The 21417-nt window shown below is 34.6% G+C and overlaps 1 protein-coding gene across 1 annotated transcript in view; it reads left to right on the forward strand.

Moving 5' to 3' along the window:
• The first annotated feature begins 8570 nt into the window (after window positions 1-8570).
• Window positions 8571-21417, forward strand: part of LOC146912104 (uncharacterized) — a 28075-nt gene continuing 15228 nt past the window's right edge. The window contains exons 1-6 of the mRNA XM_085720690.1: window positions 8571-8699; window positions 8799-9551; window positions 10296-10836; window positions 11437-12091; window positions 12209-12301; window positions 12482-12762. Coding sequence (XP_085576816.1) covers window positions 8571-8699; window positions 8799-9551; window positions 10296-10836; window positions 11437-12091; window positions 12209-12301; window positions 12482-12762 — 2452 coding nt within the window. The remainder of the gene's footprint in view (window positions 8700-8798; window positions 9552-10295; window positions 10837-11436; window positions 12092-12208; window positions 12302-12481; window positions 12763-21417) is intronic.

Here is a 21417-nt window from a genome sequence, read left to right on the forward strand (position 1 = left end):
AAAATTAGGGACATAAATCGAATCCAAAAAAGGAGCCAACACGGTCTTTTCTATTCATTTCAGTGATAGTCTTTGTCCCAATTGTTGTTTTTATCATCTTGAATTTCATTTGAAAATATTATGACATTTAATCAAATGAACTTTGTTCATTGATATGACCACATATGCTAAAATTTATTTGTGATAAAATATTTCTAAGTATACAACAATGCCTTAAACCTTGGTAAAAAAATGCCTTAATTTTTTTACTAAAGCCTTAAATATTATACTATCTACATTAAATTTTTTCAGCTTATTATAGAAGTTTCTTATTCATAGCACCATCATCACTTATTATAATTTACAATTTTTTGTCTTGGACCATGAGAATTGCTAAAAAAAAAAAATTAAGCAAATTTGTTGCTAATTTTTAAAAAGTTACTTTGAAATTAAACCAAGATTGTATTCCCATTTTTTATTAATATGGAATTTATATTTATATTGTTAATATATTTCATGCAGTGACCTTTAACCACATGATTAATACCAGTATTCAATTGAAATTAAATTTAAATTATAAACATTTGTGAAGTAATTAATTTTTTACCGGAGTTTGATTGAAAGATTGTTCTACTGAAAAATAAAACTCGGGTTTCCTGATTAATTTGGAATTCACTAACCACTTGAGTTCAATCCCATTACAATCAATGCTTTTTTAGTAAAAATATTTCAAATAATTCTAATTTCATAATTCATATTAATGCTCAAATAAATTTTACAGTCCTATAATTGCAACTCGGTTGGAAGCTCCGTTGAAATTGATATGCATGTGTCAATGTTCAAACTTATACCCCTCATTGTGTGAATTTAACCGCTGGAGTACTTGAGAGAAAAAAATACAAAATATCTCATGAGTATATTTTTCTAATTGCTCTAATTTATATAAATGGAAATGATATTCTCTCCAAAAAAATAATGGAAATGATATATTATAAAAACCATTTTTAAATATGAATGTCATGAGTGTTGTATGTTTTAGGAGTTTATGAAAATAGAAAGAAGATGCTAATACCAATATTGAATAAATAAATGTTAATTTTTTTAGAGGATAAATAAATGTTGATTATTAATTGTTGTAGATTCAAACAAAATCACCACGATGTTAAATTAAAATATTAAATAAATAAAACAAGAAATTTTGTCCATGTGGTTAATTAGCTCCATCAATGACGAATTATTATGGAGAACATGAGTTTGATTCTAGGTGGAACAGTTAATGGTCAAACTTTACTAACCTCCCGACTTAATTTAAGATTTATAGGACCCCTTTACCTTTAAAGCCATAGGGTTAACACCATAATAAACAGTGGTGGGCCTAATAGAGAATAATGTTTATGAAACGACTCTCTTCACTTTTATACAGATCTAATTAAATAAATTATTTTAAAATAAATAAGTGTTGTTGGAATATAACAATATAGTTATTTGTGGAACTCATTTGTTGAAGAATTTACATTCTTATTAAGTATTATTATTAAAAGATAAATGAGTAATGTGTATAAGCGACTCATTCAAAATCTCAAATTGGCGAGAGCTTTTATTCATACAAATTTAATACATGTTTCATTTAAAATTAATGTTTGAAAGAAATACATGACATCTAAAAACTTAAAAAAAATAGTTCATAATTTTCTTACTACCGGGGATCATACATTTAGTTTAATCATCACTTTAGACTAAAAGAAACCACATAAGTGATATTGACACCACATCTTCACCTTAAATCTTAAGACATTAGATATATTATGTTGCTCAACATCTACTCTTGAATTCAAATGTTGAACTTTTACTCACATTTGACACAATAACAACTCTCCCACTCGCGCTTCCGCTACAAAGTCGAACCGAGTTTTGTTACGACCATTGGAATTTATGGGTGGAACTCACGGTGGTGTGGATCGATCCATTGGAGCTAGAGCAATCATCCAAGTGAGAATGATATTACATTTTCACCGAATATTTAAGGTATTAAGTATATGAGTCTTTCAACTTATATGTTGTCCAACCTCCACTCTTTTATTCAATGTTGAAATGTAACTTACACTTGATACATACAACATTTTTTTTACTTAAGTATGGTTGAATTCTAGCCCGTGCTTGGCACGGGTATCCATACTAGTATATGTATATAAGTATAGTTGTAGACGACGTATCTTACCCAACAAGTGTACATTTAAAGAGACATATTTTCCATACCCAATTTATACATTCAGGATGAATAAAATTTACATTCTTTTTTCAATGTCAATATTATTAAATTGTAGACTTTCATTGAGTTTGCACTTTAGACTCAACAGTTGTGTGTGTGAATTTAACCGATGTTTGAAACTTCGTATACACACCAAAACAAAACTCCTCCCAAATCTAATACAATGTTCTTTAGAGGGGACCAAACGATATTTTCATGGCATTCTGCCCAAAAAGAATGATTCCGTCAACATATCCTTTTGTTCTTTTTTTGGTTGTTTGATGATCTACATAACCTTTTGTTGTTTGAAGTTTTTCACTTGGCATTAATATCCGACTAAGGTAGCTCAAATGTGGCCACCTATTTGAAGACTAAAAACATAATAATACTGAAAATAACTTAACACAAAACCTTATGCATCAAAGGGAGTGATTAATCTCAATCGTTTTGTCGTCCATGGTAGCCCTACTCACCTTGAGAAGTTAATGTGTAGTTGTACGTGGATGATATGTAGTAGAAAATTGCTCTTCCTATGTAGCATGGTGGTTTATTCACATAAAAACGATAAAATGACAACTACAATCGGACAAATGAATGATATTTGATTTTTTCTAACCGCACCCTATAAACTTTCAGCTACACCATAAGTTCACAAAAAATGCCCTTGATCCCTTTTTAAGCTTCTGATCAAGTGATTAACCTTGGCGCTCAGAAAAAAAGTTTAAGGTGTTCAAAATTTGTTTATTAACATAGTATACTATAGTAGTATTTCTCTAAAAAAAACATAGTATTCTAGTAGTAACAATTAATTTGAAACCCATATTAAAACAATTCATTTGAATATATAAAATCTATGATATTTGTGGTGGTCGGGGTTTAAACCCCGGACCTTGCATATATTATGCATTGTCCCTACCAACTGAGTTAACTCACGAGGACAAAATCTATGATATTTATTAACTACAAAAATTTGGAAAGAGGAATGCACCCACAAAATGCACTCTTTTCTTTTTTCTTTTTTTTACCTTACACACAACAAAAATTGAAGGACAAATAATTTATGAAAGTAAATATATTGTCTCTCCATGATCTGCAATTTGCACTTTGCAGTGTGAATACATAATATCAATTGCAGGTTTGAATTTACTAATAGATACCAAGGTTGTCAATTGTCGGATCGTGCAAGGAGCAAAAGCCCATGTGTTCCAGTTGAAACTCCACTAATATAATGCATCAGCATTTAATGGAGTATATATTGATCTTGTTTCCTAGCTAGGGTGCCTAGATTTTACGTTAGTCCCAACAGTTTTGATTCTATTCCTATTCGTATCATCTCTTTTATATTGAATGAAAAGATATACTAGGGCTTGCTTAAAAAAACAAAAAAAAAAAAAAACATTTAGTGGAACATGAAATGGAATGAAGTGTAGTACATCAGAGAAAATGTAAAAATTAATGCTAGTCCTTTGTGTTTTTTGTTTTGGTTACTTTGTGTTTGTCCTTTGTGTTTGTAAATAAAAATATTCACACCGCTGAATAACATTATGTAGTTATTGAGGGATTTTGAACCCAATAATCTTAAAAGAAACTCTAAAATCAAATTTTAAGAAAATGATTCAATTAAAGAGAATTTGAGTGACTATTGGGATTTATGTCTAACCAAAAGAGTTAGACTCTTGCAATGCAGCGAGTCAAGATTTGAATTTCAACTACAAAAGTATTCATATTTAGTGTTAATATGTATTAAATATGATAACTCTCCAATGGAAACGAAAAATAATAATTGGGTGAGCCATTTGCTCTTAGGGGTGTTCAAAACCAAACCAATCCAATCCAATAGAAAAACCGTAAACTGAACCAATTTAAACTGAAACCGCATTTGGTTTGGATGTTTTCAGATCACTTTTTTACTCAACCGCATGGTTTGGTTTGCGGTTTTCATTTTAAAAACCGAACTAAACCGCGACATCAGAAAAACTTTATTTAAATTTATGTCACCTAAACCAATACTCATAGAAACTCAATAGAAACTTCTATAAAATGACATTTTTTTTTGTTAAGTTTCTTCTTTACTTTTTATTCCAAAAATGTATTCATGTGCTACTTGAACTTTTAGAGAATGATAAAATCTTAATCTTTTATATTTCTTTCATAATAGAATTGCTTTGTGTCCATGTTTTTAATTTGGTTTATACTGTTTGGTGAAAATGAAATTGTGATGTGAAATGAAATTAAAAACATTCTTGGAAATATGTTGTGTTTTACCTTTTTAACTCGATTTTTATGTTGAAAACAAAAAATTGTATTGTCTCGAATAAACCGCACCAACCGATCCAACCCAAACCACATTGGTTTGGTTTGGTTTGGTTCGAATTTTATTTTAAAAGTCAACCGAACCAAACCAAACTGCAAACTTTTTTAACTTGCGGTTCGGATGACTTTTAGTCTCAAAATCGAACCAAACTACACCGCGAACACCCCTATTTACTCTGCTACTTGTTAGCAAGGGTGGTTCATTGTGCTTGTTTAGGTAGGTGCTATCTATTTCAGAATTATTTTAAGTTGAATTAAAAATAAATGTAAAGTAGAATAACATTGATCATGAAAGTAAATTTATTGTCGTTAAAAAAACTTATTCCTATGTTTTGCTACATGTTTTTGTTTCAAGGCTCTTATAAGTCTTATTAGTTTTTTTTAATAATTTCAGTGTAGAATGAATATGCATTTTTTATTGTACCCTAATTGAATAAAAGTGTATAAATCTACAACAATACAACTAAATATAAATATTAGTGAAAAAAGAAAATTTATGTCTCCTGGTAAACAAGGTCATGGTAATTGAGAGATTGATAGAGATAAATAATCTCATAACATATGGATATGGTTTTAGTAAGAGAACTAGAACTCTAGAGTCAAGATCGATTAAATTCAACATATTTTTTGTTTGTAGTCGGAGTCATAAACACTATTTGAAAAATCACACACAAAACTAGAGTGTAGGTTTTATATTATGACAATGAAATAGTCTATTACCGTGCCGTAGGGAAACTTAACACATTTTCAAACATGTGCTAAAAGATTAGACAATAAAGAAGTGTTATTAGGAGGTTGAACAAGCTTATTAAAATCGGACCAAACCGGCCGGTTTAACTGGTTGAACTGGGGACCGGATCTGTGGCTGGTTCGATACACCCTCAAAAGTGGTTGCGTGTTTAATTAATCTCCGAGAACTGTCTTAACCAAATAATGTAGTGATAAACTACGATTTGCCTATTAACAAAACTTGCTTTGTGATTTCAAGCCCTCTTTGACATTCATGAACGGTATATGTTATTTGTTTTTTAGGGGTAAGAAAACAATATATAGATTTCCTCAGAAAAAACAATATTTCCAAGTTGTAAACATTATTTGGTTAACAATATTTGGTAGTTAAACATGCAATTATCTACCAGCAATGGATTGATCCAAGTTGTAAGAGATTTAGGTTTCTTAAGTATGTGATTAGAGGTTCGATTATTGGTTCATGTCTACGAAAAAATTTCGATTGGGATGAGAGAATCCATCTCGTACCAATATTATGGTAATTCAAAATAAAAAACATGCAATTAACTCATTTTGACATTATTGCTCATGTGATTGTCATTAATGATTATTATTTTTTTGTCAAGTAGTTTAAAAGTTAAAAATTTACCGGGATATTCAAAGTTCAAACTTCAACTCTCTTAGAAAACGTGGTTGGGCCTAACACAACTCCACAAAACTGGCTTGTGAGGTGGGATTGCCCCACTTATAAACAAATTGTCAGGCCAACTCCTAACCGACGTGAGACTCTTAACACACCCCCTCACGCTCAGGATTGCACATCTGAAGCGTGAACATAAATGACGGGTAGCTCGATAACGGAAACCTGATAACAGGTAGCCCAAAGAATCGTGAAGAGGCTCTGATACCATCTTAGAAAACGTGGTTGGGCCTAACACTACCCCACAAAACCGGCTTGTGAGGTGAGGATTGCCCCACTTATAAACAAATTGTCAGGTCAACTCCTAACCGACGTGGGACTCTTAACAAACTCTTACATATATAGTATAATATTTCTACCAACTGAATTATGTTTAAGGAGACGCGTTAATGATTGTTTATCTAACATATTGAGTGCAAGGAAAATGTTTTTAATTAAAAAACAAGGCCGGCAAAGAAGTTAGAAACAGGAGGCAAAATCAACTTTAATAAGAGAAAAGAAATTTGAAGAAGCAACCAAATTCTTTTTAATTGGCTTTGAAGAAAAAGACAATATTTCCCCCTCTTTATGGGTTGAGAACAGTTATATAGTTGTGACGTAGCACCTAATGATATTCAGCAAAGTGCCAATAAGATAATGCCAATCCAATATGTGCAGTATCATTCTGTTGAGGCAAAATCCCTAAATAATTTTAAAGATAATAAACCAATATGATTAAAGAATTAATGGACTTTGATTATTTCCTTGGTATTTAACTTGTGCTCTTGAGTGTTTTACTAAGACAGGAACAAGGCTTAAATCATACCAAGAATCAAGAAATCAAAGGACATTTGAATTCAAGATCTAACACTGAGATCAGAAAGTTAGATCAGAATGTTGCTCAGAGATCAGAATGTTCGCACAAGAGATCAGAAGGTTGCTTCTACACAAGCCCAGAATCTCAAGAACATGGATCAAGGTCATGCAAGACACATGTGACATAAATAAATGTCAAGAGAAGTACTTTTGCATGGATCAATCAAGCAATAAAGGCATATACAAGGATTATGTCAAAAAGGATACTTTATGTTCATTTAAGACTATGAACATTAAAGTCCTAGGAATATTCCACAAGGGAATATCATCCTAGATGTTATATTTACTGCTCTTCATTGTGTTTCACTATTAGGATTTGATTACATCAAATGGTAGTCTTACAAATCATCCTAAGTGAAACAAATGGAACATTCTGATGATCAGAATGTTCAGCTAAGCACAGGCCTACTTTATGAACAGTACAGTAGGTAAAAAGCAAAAGCAAAAGCAAAGCAAATCTATCTTGCTCAATCAGAGATAGACACGTATGAGAGTTGGTACAGAACAAGGACCACACAATCTCTCAAAGCCTGTGTATGAAGATGCAGAATCCCACTATATCCTCCTGCACCAAGTTCCAAGGCAGATCTGGCAACTGAACTTTCTGAAGTATGAAGCAAAGTCCATACTTTGGTTATTGCCCAGAAATTCATATGAAAAGCATATGACACGCCCAGAACTTCATATGTTCATTCATATATGATGAACCCAGATGAAGAACATGATGAACCCAGATGAAGATCATCATGAACGCAACAACATTCTGAAGTTCATCAGAGATCAGAATGTTTGCCCAGAATTTCAAGTAAAAGCTTGTGGGGCCCAGGACACATGGCATAACACCATTGGACACCCCACAACGGCTATTTGAGCCCAAGGACTCTATAAATACAGTTCAAAGGCTCAGCATTACTCGCACCATTTGCAAAGCATACAAGAAAACAACTCTGATTTTGTTTGAAGCTCTTGCAAACTGAAATTGATCAATCTCTAAGGCTTTCATTACTTAGTGCAAATCAATACTCCTTGTTATCTCTAAGATAACTCCTTTCTCTTCTTCCTCCTCTGTTTGATTCACAAACATTCAACTTCCATATAAATTGTAACTAAGTCTCATCTAGCTTTAGGGGTACTAAAGTGTTAGTTTGAGCAAAGGTTGTAAAAGTCTAAGTGGGTAACTTAGCAAGAAGGTGCAAGCCTGCTGAGGCTTAGAGAATACAGGATTGTAATTGTTCAGGTGAACAAAGATTGTAAGGTGCAGGACTTGAGAGGTTATCTCAAGCATCATAGTGGAAACTCTCACAAGATTGTGAGGAGAGGACCAGCCCACATTGGGTGAACCTCTATAAATCTCTGTGTGTTCTTTCTTTCTTCCTTATACTCTTTAATTTCAGTATACACAACACACACCATCACATTTACTTTATTAATCAGTTTCTGTGTATGAACTTCAGAACGTTCTGAGTTCAGAAAGTTAACTTAACCATTCCAAGTAAACTACTTGAGAATAACTTTTAAGTTTCAGGATAATTTTTAAAGGGTCACAATTCAAACCCCCCCTTTCTTGTGACTATTTTATCTACTTCAATTGGTATCAAGAGCCCGGTTCTAAGGGTTTGAACACTTTAACAAGTGTTAGAGAAAAGATTCAGAAGCATGTCTAAAGTCAAGTACATAGCTGAATGAGGATCATCAAACAGACCACCACTTTTTGATGGCTCAAACTATTACTTCTGGAAAGGCAAAATGGAACTCTTCCTCAGATCTCAAGACAATGATATGTGGCAAGTCATCACAGATGGAGATTTTGTCCCAACAACCAAAGAAGGAGCTGTCAAAGAAAAGAGTTCATGGTCAACAGATGAAAAGGCTCAGGTATTGTTAAACTCTAAAGCTAGACTGTTTTTATCATGTGCACTAACCATGGAAGAAAGTGAAAGAGTTGATGAATGTAAGAATGCTAAAGAGGTATAGGATACTCTGAAAATACATCATGAGGGTACATCTCATGTCAAAGAAACTAGAATTGACATAGGTGTCAGAAAGTTTGAAGTCTTTGAAATGAGTGAAAATGAAACCATTGATGAGATGTATGCTAGATTTACTACAATAGTAAATGAAATGAGATCTCTTGGAAAGGCATATTCTACTCATGATAGAATCAGAAAAATATTAAGATGTCTTCCAAGTGTGTGGAGACCTATGGTCACTGCAATCACTCAGGCCAAAGATTTGAAATCTATGAACCTGGAAGATCTCATTGGATCACTGAGAGCTCATGAAGTGGTACTTCAAGGAGACAAACCAGTGAAGAAGGTTAAAACACTTGCTTTAAAAGCATCTCAGCAAACCCCATCAGTTGCTGATGATGAGGTACAAGAACCACAAGAATTAGATGAAGTTCATGAAGAAGAAGCTGAAGATGAACTTGCACTAATCTCCAAAAGAATTCAAAGAATGATGTTGAGAAGAAATCAGATCAGAAAGAAGTTTCCAAACACCAACAATAGCACCAGAACTGAAGCTGACAAAAGCCAAGTCACTTGTTATGGCTGCAACAAAACTGGACACTACAAGAGTGAATGTCCTGACATCAAGAAGGTGCAAAGGAAACCTCCCTTCAAGAAGAAGGCAATGATCACTTGGGATGACTTAGAAGAGTCAGAACCTCAAGAAGATGAAGAAGCCAACATGGGATTGATGGCTCAGTCAGATGATGAAGAAGAGGTAATTGTCTATAAAACTGATTCTTTTTATAAAGATCTTGAAAGTAAAATAGATAGTCTCTTATATGACTCAAACTTCTTAACTAATAGATGTCATTCTTTAATCAAGGAACTTTCTGAAATAAAAGCAGAAAAAGAAACACTTCAAAACAAATATGATGAATCTAGAAAAACCATACAGATTTTGCAAGATTCCCATTTTGAAATGTCAGAAAAACAAAAAGAGTTAAACAAAAAACAAAAAGGCATTATTTCTATACCTTCTGAGATGAAAAAGGAAAACACACTTTTGAAAAAGGAAGTTGAAACTTTGAAAAATGATCTTACAGGTTTTATAAAATCTACAGAAACATTTCAAAATATCTTAGGATCTCAAAATGAAAGTGCTAAAAAATCTGGCTTAGGTTTTAAGGATCCACACAAAATCATTGAAAGTTTTGTACCTAAAACTAAACCAAGAACTAGATGTTATTTTTGTGATAGGTATGGACATGATGAAAAAATATGCCATGTTAAGAAAAAACTTATCAAAGAAAATAAAATTAATCTTAGTTCAGAACGTTCTCATCTCAATAGATCAGAAAGTTCACAAAAGGCTGAGAAAGCTAAGAAGTCATGCTCCTACTGTAACAAATCTGATCACACAAGACAGAATGTTACAATAAGGAAGGATCTCTTAGAAGAACTAACCCTCAAGGACCCAACATTACATGGGTACCTAAAATTTTTATCTTGTCAAATGTAGGTCCTGCCTCAGGGTGCTAGAACAAAGCCATGGTACTTGGATAGTGGTTGTTCTAGGCACATGACAGGTGACAGGAACTGTTTCCTGACCTTTGAAAAGAAGGATGGAGGACTGGTGACATTTGGAAACAATGACAAGGGTAAGATCAGAGGTAAAGGTACTATAGGTAAACCTAATTCTGCTAAGATAGAAAATGTTCAGTATGTAGAAGGTTTAAAACACAATCTACTTAGCATAAGTCAATTGTGTGATAGTGGATTTGAAGTTATCTTTAAACCTAACATATGTGAAATAAGACAAACCTCCTCTAACAAACTGTTTTTCTCTGGATCAAGAAGAAAGAACTTGTATGTCTTAGAACTAAATGATATGCCTGCAGAATCCTGTTTTATGTCTCTTGAAAAGGACAAATGGATTTGGCACAAAAGGGCTGGTCATATAAGCATGAAAACCATTGCTAAACTTTCTCAACTTGATCTAGTTAGAGGTTTGCCTAAGATTAGCTTTGACAAGGATAAGATCTGTGAAGCATGTGTCAAAGGTAAACAAGTGAAAAGTAGTTTTAAAACCATTGAGTTTGTTTCAACTCAAAAACCTTTAGAACTTCTTCACATTGATTTATTTGGTCCAGTTCAAACTGCTAGTCTAACAGGCAAAAGATATGGGTTTGTTATTGTTGATGATTTTTCCAGATTTACATGGGTGCTGTTTTTAAAACACAAAGATGAATCTTTTGAAGCATTTCAACACTTTTGTAAAAGAGTTCAAAATGAAAAAGGTTCTAATATCATTACAGTAAGGAGTGATCATGGAGGAGAATTTGAAAATGCATCTTTCAAAACATTCTTTGATGAAAATGGTATTAAACATAACTTTTCTTGTGCAAGAACTCCACAACAAAATGGAGTTGTTGAAAGAAAAAATAGGACTTTGCAAGAAATGGCTAGAACAATGTTAAATGAATCAAATGTTGAAGATTATTTTTGGGCAGAAGCCATTAACACATCTTGCTACATTTTGAATAGAGTTTCAATAAGAAAAGTTCTTAATAAAACTCCATATGAACTCTGGAAAAACATTAAACCTAGCATATCTTATTTTCACATATTTGGCTGTTATTGCTACATTCTGAACAATAAAGAAAAATTGGGTAAGTTTGATCCTAAATCAGATAAAGCTATCTTTTTAGGATACTCTACAACTTCTAAAGGTTATAGAGTGTACAATCTAAAAACCCAGACAGTTGAAATTAGTATGCATGTCATATTTGATGAATATGATGAACATTCTCAACCAAAAGAAAGTGAAGACACAGAAGTGCCAACACTTCAGAATGTTCCCAGTCAGAACATTGACACTTCAGTTGAGAAAGAAGATGATCAGAATGTTCAGGATCAAACCTTCCAAAGTCCACCAAGAAGTTGGAGAATGGTAGGAGACCATCCTGTAGATCAAATCATTGGAAGCACAACTGATGGTGTAAGAACCAGATTGTCCTTTCAAGATACCAACATGGCAATGATCTCTCAAATGGAACCCAAGTCAATCAATGAAGCTATTATTGATGATTCCTGGATTGAGGCCATGAAGGAGGAACTTTCTCAGTTTGAAAGGAACAAAGTTTGGAACCTGGTTCCAAATAATCAAGAGAAAACCATCATTGGAACAAGATGGGTTTTCAGAAACAAGCTTGATGAAAATGGTAAGGTTGTCAGAAACAAAGCAAGGTTAGTTGCTCAAGGTTACAACCAACAAGAAGGTATTGACTATGATGAGACCTTTGCACCAGTGGCAAGGTTAGAAGCCATCAGAATTCTCCTTGCATATGCTGCACATAAAAGCATTAAACTTTTTCAAATGGATGTTAAAAGTGCATTTTTAAATGGTTTTCTAAATGAGGAAGTTTATGTAAGTCAACCTCCTGGTTTCATAAGTAAAGAAAAACCAGATCATGTTTTCAAACTCACTAAAGCACTCTATGGTCTTAAACAAGCTCCTAGAGCTTGGTATGACAGACTTAGCACATTTTTAATTGAAAATGGTTTTTCAAGAGGAAAAATTGATACCACACTTTTTAGAAAAACACATGACTCTGACTTACTTATTGTTCAAGTTTATGTGGATGATATTATTTTTGGTGCCACCAAAATGAAAATGTGTGAAGAATTTTCCAACCTTATGCAAAGTGAATTTGAGATGAGCATGATGGGTGAACTTGGTTTCTTCCTTGGTTTACAAATCAAACAACATCCAAATGGAATTTTCATAAGTCAAGAAAAGTATGTCAAAGACATTCTTAAGAAATATAAAATGAATGAGGCAAAAATCATGGTCACCCCTATGCATCCATCTTCAAGTTTAGATAAGGATGAGAGTGGAAAATCTATTTCTGAAAAAGAATATAGAGGCATGATAGGCTCATTATTATATTTGACTGCTAGCAGACCTGACATTATGTTTGCAGTAGGTTTATGTGCTAGATTTCAAACTTGTGCAAAAGAATCCCATTTAACTGCAGTTAAAAGGATTTTTAGATATCTAGTAGGTACTACTGATCTTGGCCTTTGGTATAGAAAAGGTTCTAGTTTTGATCTTGTAGCATATTGTGATGCTGACTATGCTGGAGACAAAGTTGAGAGAAAAAGTACAAGTGGCTCATGTCAATTCTTGGGACAAGCATTGATTGGATGGTCTTGCAGAAAGCAAAACACCATTGCTCTCTCCACAACTGAAGCTGAGTATGTATCTGCAGCTAGTTGCTGCTCTCAAATTTTATGGGTAAGAAATCAGTTGGAAGATTACTCATTGAGGTACACAAGTGTTCCTATTTTTTGTGATAATACAAGTGCAATTAATCTTTCTAAGAATCCTATTCAGCATTCTAGGTCTAAACATATTGAAATAAAGCATCATTTCATTAGAGACCATGTTCAGAAAAAGAATATTGCATTAAGCTTTGTTGATACTGAAAATCAACTAGTTGACATTTTCACAAAACCCCTTGTTGAGGATAGATTCAATTTTCTTAAAGAAAAATTGTCAATCATAAAAAATCCCAATAAAGATTGATTACAGATCACTAAGGGCCTTAGACTAAACCCCTTGATGTCATCTGATGCAAATCAGATAGATCTATCATAATCAGAACATTCATCAGAATGTTCCTGAGTTCAGAATGTTCCTGAGCTCAGAATGTTCTTGAGTTCAGAACGTTCATCAGGTCAGAATGTTCATATGATCAGAATGTTCATCCTAACATTCATTCAATCAACATTCACAAGTTTGTTCATTTGGGTTTAATCCTTTCAGGATGTCCACAAAACTCAGTTATGTTCAAAAATTTGATTTCTGGGTCAACTATCTCATGCGTGAGATTTTGTGTTGACTTTATCCAAAAATCCTTCTATAATCTCAAGCATTTAATGTTTGGTTATAAGAAGATGAGTTTAAGTTTTAACCACCATGTAAAACCTGAACTATCAAATCAACCAATCCCTTCCATTTCCCACAAACGGCTACTTTTCTCTCTCTCTCCTCTGACCGTTACTTTTCTGCAGTTTCCTCCTTCCCAATGCAAACTGCTATCATTTTCTCTCCCTTTCTCTTTCCCTTCTGCACGTTTGGTCTATATAATCAGTAACCACTTCTGATTATTCTACAACCATCTCAATCCAAACTTCCTTCTTCTCAACTCACAAAAATTTACAAATCCTCTGTTTCTCTCTCTCTCTCGCTTACGAAGAAAATGGCAAGAACAAAAACAACTTCAAAACTCTCTGATAATGAAGTTCCACAAGTGGAACGTTCTCAATCACCACCACCAAACGTTGCTGCTGGTCAATCCTCTTGTTTTATCTTGGTTTTCGGGTGTCAAACATTGATTACGTTTGAACCTTTCTAACCGGTGATATCTTATTTTTTCTTGGGAAGGGAAAAAGTAAGCAAAACCCTTGAGAATCGAGGTCCGGGAGTTGTTTTCGCTACGGGAAGGTGTTAGGCACCCATAACGACTATAGTAACCTATAGGAACCGTCTTTAATTTCTACGCGCGCGCTTTATTTTTAAATGCTATTTTGAAATGCTTATTAAACCTAAGGATGTTCTAAGTGAAGAATTGGAGGGAGAAGAATGTTTTTGGATTTTTATTTTAGTTGAATTGAAGGAATTTTGTTCCTTGCCTACGTACCCGATTAAGGGATCAAATCCACCGTAGTTCTCTCTCAAAAATGTTTTTGTTTTTGTTGGTTGATTTTAAGTTTGAAAATGGGATTTTGAAGAATAGAAAGAGGCCTCAAGGGCATGAGATTGGAAAATAGTGAGGTTGAATTAGTGAATTGCAAAAGAAGTCAAAGTTTGATTATTTTCATTGAAATTTGATTGAGAAAATGGAAAAGAAAATACAATGGGATATTGGATCCCAAGGTTTATTTGGAAAAGGTTTGAGTGAAGTTGTTCACATTTGTTTGGAAAATTGGGTTTTTCTTAAGTATGAGTCCTAGGCATTCATCTAAACATACAATCCTAAACATACATCTAAACATGCATATTCTAGCTATATAGTGATGTGTGTGCATGTGTCGGTGCTTGTGTCGGTGTACACCATTAGAGTCCATTGTCCTTTACATCATACCCTAGATACATTCTATGGCCTCTTTGCCAAGAAATTAAAAGCATGAAAGAATATTACAAAATTTCCTAAGTGTTTACATTCTAACTTTTGGTACAAATTAAGTTGTAAGAAAGAAAATAGAGATGAAAATGGGATGCAATGATGATGCTTATGGTGAATATGAAATATGAAAGGAAAAGGTTAGTAGCATAAGGCAATATCAAAGAAGTGAAGTAAGAGAAATATTAGAATGTAAAAGGTAGAAAATAAGTGCAAACATGGCTAAAATTTGTTCATAAAATGCAAGAACCAAGTGACCTATAATTCTCACATTCCAATTACATTTTAAAGGTTTAGAAACAAGTTTTGGAATGGGAATTAAGGCTACATGGTTTTCTTGACATTTTAAAACAAGTTTGAAGCATATTTACATTATTTAACTACTTAATGACTTGTAAGCTAAGTAATCTACCAAAGTTCACAATTATACAACAAAATTAAACACAAACAGTAGCTAAAACCTTATGAAATCAAGTGGCATAGGTCACTAAAATTTAACAAGCAATTTGGATTGAAATCAAGCAAAAGTTTCACTTATTTTTTAGCCTAAAATATGACAAGAATAGCAAGAAAATTAATACTTTGTTTTTTGACCAATTTTAACATATGAAAATTATCACAAAATGCTACAAAAATATCAAGAGATCTACATGAATTTTTTAGGAATTTTTTAAAGGGTTTTGGACTAAAAAAAAAAAGTAAGAAAATTATTAATTCTACCAAAAAACAAGGAAAAAATGCTTCAATTATTTTTCACAGGCTTTAGCACGAAAAAATATCACAAAAAAGTTAAGAAAAATATCAAGAACACATATGAAGAATTCTAGAATTTTTTGTGAACAAATTTGGACAGGCAGGGGTGTATATAGCAAGAAAATCAGTAGAACATGCAAGAAATGGGGGGTGCAAGCAGCAACAGGCATGGCACTTGGGCCTAAGGACGGGTCAGGGCGAAACCATGGGTTTACCCATGGGTGAACCGGTTCATTGGCCTATATAAGGCCTTGAACCGGTCCACCACTCATTTCCCCTCTCTACTTCTCTCTCTAAGACAAAAACTAGAGAGAGAGAGTCTGCAACTGACTCTCTCTTCTCCGATGAGACTATCCTCCTCCGACGTGGTGGCCCATGGTGGCGCCGCCGCGTCGGAGCTTCAACCTCCTCCGATCTGAGAACTGAACACATCTTTTTAAAGCTCTTTCTCTCCTCTTTACAGTTTTGGCAACGTTTTCTTGAAAACAAACTCAGATCGGAGTAGATCTAGGACTGAAACATTCGGTCTCTACGTTCTCAAACTTCATGAAACGAAACCCTAACATGCTCTATTTTCTTCTCTGATTATGAAATTGACCTCGTATTTGAAAAACAAACGGTGAATCTCCATGATTTTTCGAATTAGGGTTTCGTTTCGAACTTTTGGATTTCTTCGAAGTTTTCATTTCAATTCACCGTTCATTTTCAATCTTGAGTCTTCGATGATGATTTTAAAGCATAAACGAGAGGATTTTTGTGAATATACCTGGATTTGGTGGAGATTCGAATGGAAATCCTCGAGAGAGCTTCTGACCTTTCTTCTTCTCACTCTTTTCGTCCCTGTGATCGTGTGAATCCCCTGGATTTGCACTTGAATTGCAGGGACTAGTTCGATGATGAGAGTTCTTGCGAAGAACTTCTGAGAACTTCGCACCAAAATCTCGTTCGAAAATGACCTTTGTTGCGTGATTACTGGATTGAAACTTGCGTTTGATGAAGAATTCTGTGTTGTGTCATGTTCTTGATTCAGTTTTGGCTTGAATTTGATGAGAATTGATGGATTTTTGTGATAACTGAATTCGGTTAGGGTTTTGAGATGATGAACTTGTTCATCATGTTCTTGAGCTTTTCTGGATTTTTGTGGTGTTTGATTCGTTTTTGTGGAGAGAGAGAAAATTGGAAGTGTTTTTGATGAGTTGTTGCAATCTGAATGGCACTGCAATGATTGGCGCCTTTTATAGGCTGCCAAGTGTATTACTGGACCAATGTGAGAGCGCCACCTGGACATGAACTTTGTAACAAACTCTTGGGACTTTTCTGCAATTTTTGAAAGTTGGAGGACTATTTTACTAAACCTTGGACAAAAAAGACTTAAAAGAAAAATCCACAAGTTCGAAAAAAAAATAATAAAAAAACTAAAAAGTGAATTTTAAACTAAGGAAAGGACTTATATGCAAATTTTGGAAATATTGGGACTTAAGAAAAATAAAAAAGATAAAATTGAATTAAAAACTGTAATTTGAAACAAACGTAAAGTGAAACGCCTAAAATTGACAAAACGGACTAAAACGAACCAATGGCCTAAATGAGGTACTTTAAAGTACCTCTCTGCCGAAATTTCGTGTGAAATGACCAAAATGCCCCTGGGGCTAAAAACGACTAAAATGACTCAGACGAAAATTTTTTAAAGAGGATTTTTATCAAGGAATTGAATCAAAGACTTACACAGGCAAAATTAAAAGACTCAGAGACCATTTTTAGGATTTAGATAGTGACTTGACACTTGAAAAGACTAAAATGCCCCTAGGGGCAAAACTGACTCAAAATGACTTCAAATGCAAATTTAAAAATGGATTCTGACATAGAATTGAAATGAAGACTTATTCAAACTATTTGAAAGGACTCAACCAAATTTTTAAAAGACTGAAAGAAATTTGACATGGGAAATGACTAAAATACCCTTACATGTGGATTTTGCAAATAACTTTGAAATAAAATGCAGAGAAAGATGGAATTGATCAGAGACAATTCAAATGCCTTATAATGCAGGAAAAGAAAAATTGACTAGTATTTTTAGGTCCAAAATTAGGGTATAACAGCTGCCCCTATTTAAGTTTCTTTGTCCGGAGAGTCAAGAGACGAAGTCTTAGAGTTGACGGGACGAAGATACTTAAATATTAGCATTTGCACTGTTTTTGGACGTAAAAATACGCTTTCAGATTTTCAAAATTATGAATGCTATGCAATATTTGATTATGAATGCAAGACAAACAACTGGAGTCTATGGAACCTATCATGTCACTGGGGATTCAGGTGGCCACTGACAGGGTAGACAAACCAGGGACAGAAAATAAGGTACAAGTTGTTCTTTGGGTCGAACTAGTCACTTGACCGAGGAATACGAAACAAGAGATAGGTGCAAGCTGTTCTTGGGATTGAACTTGGCACTTGACCGGAAACATAGACATATAGGCAGATACAAGTTGTTCTTTGGATCGAACTTGACACTTGGTTGAAAATACAAACAGATAGACAGACACAAACTGTTCTTTTGGATTGAACTGGCTGTTTGGCCGGAGACATAGACAAAAGGGTTGATACAAGCCGTTTCTTTGGATCGAACTTGCTTGTTGGATTATCACCACATCATGTGGGAGAGTGCAGACTGTTCTCTTAGAACGAACTTGTCGTTTGACCGATAACAAAGCATAAGCTGGGGTACAAACTGTTCTTCAGATTGAACTTGCCGTCTGACTGATAACAGAGCATAATCTGGGTACAAACTGTTCTATCGAACTTGCCGTTTGACCGATATCAGAGTATAAGCTGGGTACAAACTGTTCTGCAAATCGAACTTGCCGTTTGTCCGGAAGCATAGGTATACAAGTAGGTACAAGTGGTTCTTTTTTGGATCGAACCTGGCACTTGACCAGTAACAAGATACCAATTGAAAGTCTGGCTTAACAAGATACCAATTGAGGGTAAATTGTCATTGACTTGATTTGAACGTAGACATGACCATTTTTGTTGGCCCAAGAGTAAATTGACATTGGTTTGGATTGAATTGAAAGTTGACATTGACATTGACATTGAAATTGACATTGACATTGACATTGGCTTGGAAATTGAAATTGACATTGACATTGACATTGGCATTGGATATTGACATTTGACATTGACATTTGACATTGACATTGGATATTGACATTGACATTGAAATTGGAATTGAAATTGGAAATTGACATTGGAATTGGATTGAAATTGGAATTTGACATTGGAATTGGATTGAAATTGGAAATTGACATTGAAATTGACATTGGAATTGGAAATTGGCATTGGAATTGGAATTAGAGATTAGCATTGGAATTGGAATTGGAGATTGACATTGACATTGTCATCGGATGTCAACATTGGAATTGGAGATTGACATTGACATTGTCATTGGATGTCAATATTGGAATTGGAGTTGAGATTGCTTCGAATTTGACATTTAAAATTGAGTTGAAATTGACAGTTTGACATTGAAGTTGAGATTGGAATTGACATTGGAGATTGGAAATTGCTTCGAATTTGACAGTTTGACATGATTGGAATTGAAGTTGTCATTGGAATTTGGAATTGAAATTGGTTTGAATTTGGGGATTGACAGTTGGATATGCAACATGTATGTATGGTATAGCAAGATTATTGGATGTATGAGCACATAAAATGCATGATTATGCATGTATGAATGCTTGGAATGCATGATTGATTGGCAGTTTGACAGAGAAGTTTCACAAAGGCAGATGAGACATTGGAAGATTGGGCACGTAGTGGCTCGTGCTGCGACATATTCACAGGGGAAAAACCCCTTTGGAGAGACCGTCGTTGAGAGACGCATCAAAACCATGGCTGAGGGCAATAAAACTTGTAAAGGAGGGACCCTTGGAAGGTTCTTGGATACAGGTCGCCGTTGCTAGGCGTGTCAGTGCTGGGTAAACATTGGATGTTCGCATCTGTGGTCAATGCTTTTATATTCTTTTCATTTTTTCATTTTTCATTTTCGAACCCCACTTTTGCCTGAACCGCCCTTTCGGGTTTTCGATTCACCGGGGAATAACTTCTTTTCATTGCCCCATTTTTGCCTGAATTGCCTTCATAGGTTGTCAATCAGCGGGGTGCTCATTTTTGCCTAAGCCGCCCTTTCGGGTTTTCAACTTAGCGAGCTTTTTATTTGCATTTTTCATTTTTCCATTTTCATTCTTGTTTTTTTCATTCTTGCCATTGACCACAGATCATCCTGGGGAGTAACCTGCTTGTAACATGTATTGAAATGGACATTGATATTCATTTATTCATGCATGTTTCATTGAAATGTACCCTATTGCTCAGGTTTGCTTTCAAAATAGACAGGAAAAGAGTTTTCAATTTTCAAAAATGTTTGGTTTCAGACATTGACATCATCAAATAGAAAGAAAATGTTTTGTACATAGCATTGAAAGTGGAAAGAACATAGAATTCCAAACAGTAGAAAGGCTCAAATTGATGTAGAAGAGTGAAAGTCAGCCAAAGGCATGACTTCACGGATTTACAAAGCTTGGAAAATGGTAATTTTATTGGTTGGTGATACATTGAACACGATGACCGCTACATTTCATAGAAATTTTGAATCCACAAGTACAGAAGCCTCTGATGAAGAAGATCATTGACAGTTGCAGATGCCCCAAGGGGTGATGGTGATTTGCCAGATATAGTTACTTGTCTTTATTGTCAACCTCATTTTTGCATGAACCGCCCTTTCGGGTTTTCGGCTCATCGAGGCGCTCATTCTTGCCTGAGTTGCGTACAATCTCAGCGAGCTTTTTCATATTCATTTTTTTGTCCCTAACTTTTGCCTGGATCGCCCTTTCGGGTTTTCGATCCACCGGGAAGCGCATTTTTGCCTAGGCCGCCCTTTCGGGTTTTCGACCTACCACGCTGTTCTTTTCTTTTTAGACAAAGTATTTCTTGACTATATCGGCATTGACAGGATTTGGGAGTTCAACACCATCCATGTGTGTAAGAATCAAAGCACCACCAGAGAAAGCCTTCTTGACAACATAAGGACCTTCGTAGTTAGGTGTCCACTTGCCCCTTGGGTCGGGTTGCTGACTTATCCTTCTTTTCAATACAAGTTCGCCTTCCTTGAATTCTCGAGGTCGGACTTTCTTGTCAAAAGCATTCTTCATTCGCACTTGATACAACTGTCCATGAGTCATGGCATCCATACGTTTCTCTTCAATCAGATTCAATTGATCGTACCGACTTTGACACCATTCAGCCTCAGTTAATTTTGCTTCCATGATTACTCGAAGAGATGGAATCTCCACTTCCAGAGGGAGAACTGCTTCCATGCCATACACAAGAGAGAAAGGAGTTGCCCCGGTTGAACTGCGCACTGTAGTACGGTAACCATGCAGGGCAAAAGGTAGCATTTCATGCCAGTCTTTGTAAGTAGTGACCATCTTCTGAACAATCTTCTTGATGTTCTTGTTAGCGGCCTCAACTGCACCATTCATCTGAGGTCTATAAGGAGAAGAGTTGTGATGTTCAATTTTGAATTCTTCACACAAAGCTTGCATCATGTTATTGTTCAGATTGGAACCATTGTCAGTGATGATCTTGTTGGGAACACCATATCGACAGATGATGTTATTCTTGATAAACTTGACAACCACTTGC

Source organism: Medicago sativa, chromosome 6 (genome assembly GCF_051527215.1).
Source record: "Medicago sativa cultivar Bolivia chromosome 6, Bolivia_mono, whole genome shotgun sequence".
Classification (NCBI taxonomy): domain Eukaryota; kingdom Viridiplantae; phylum Streptophyta; class Magnoliopsida; order Fabales; family Fabaceae; genus Medicago; species Medicago sativa.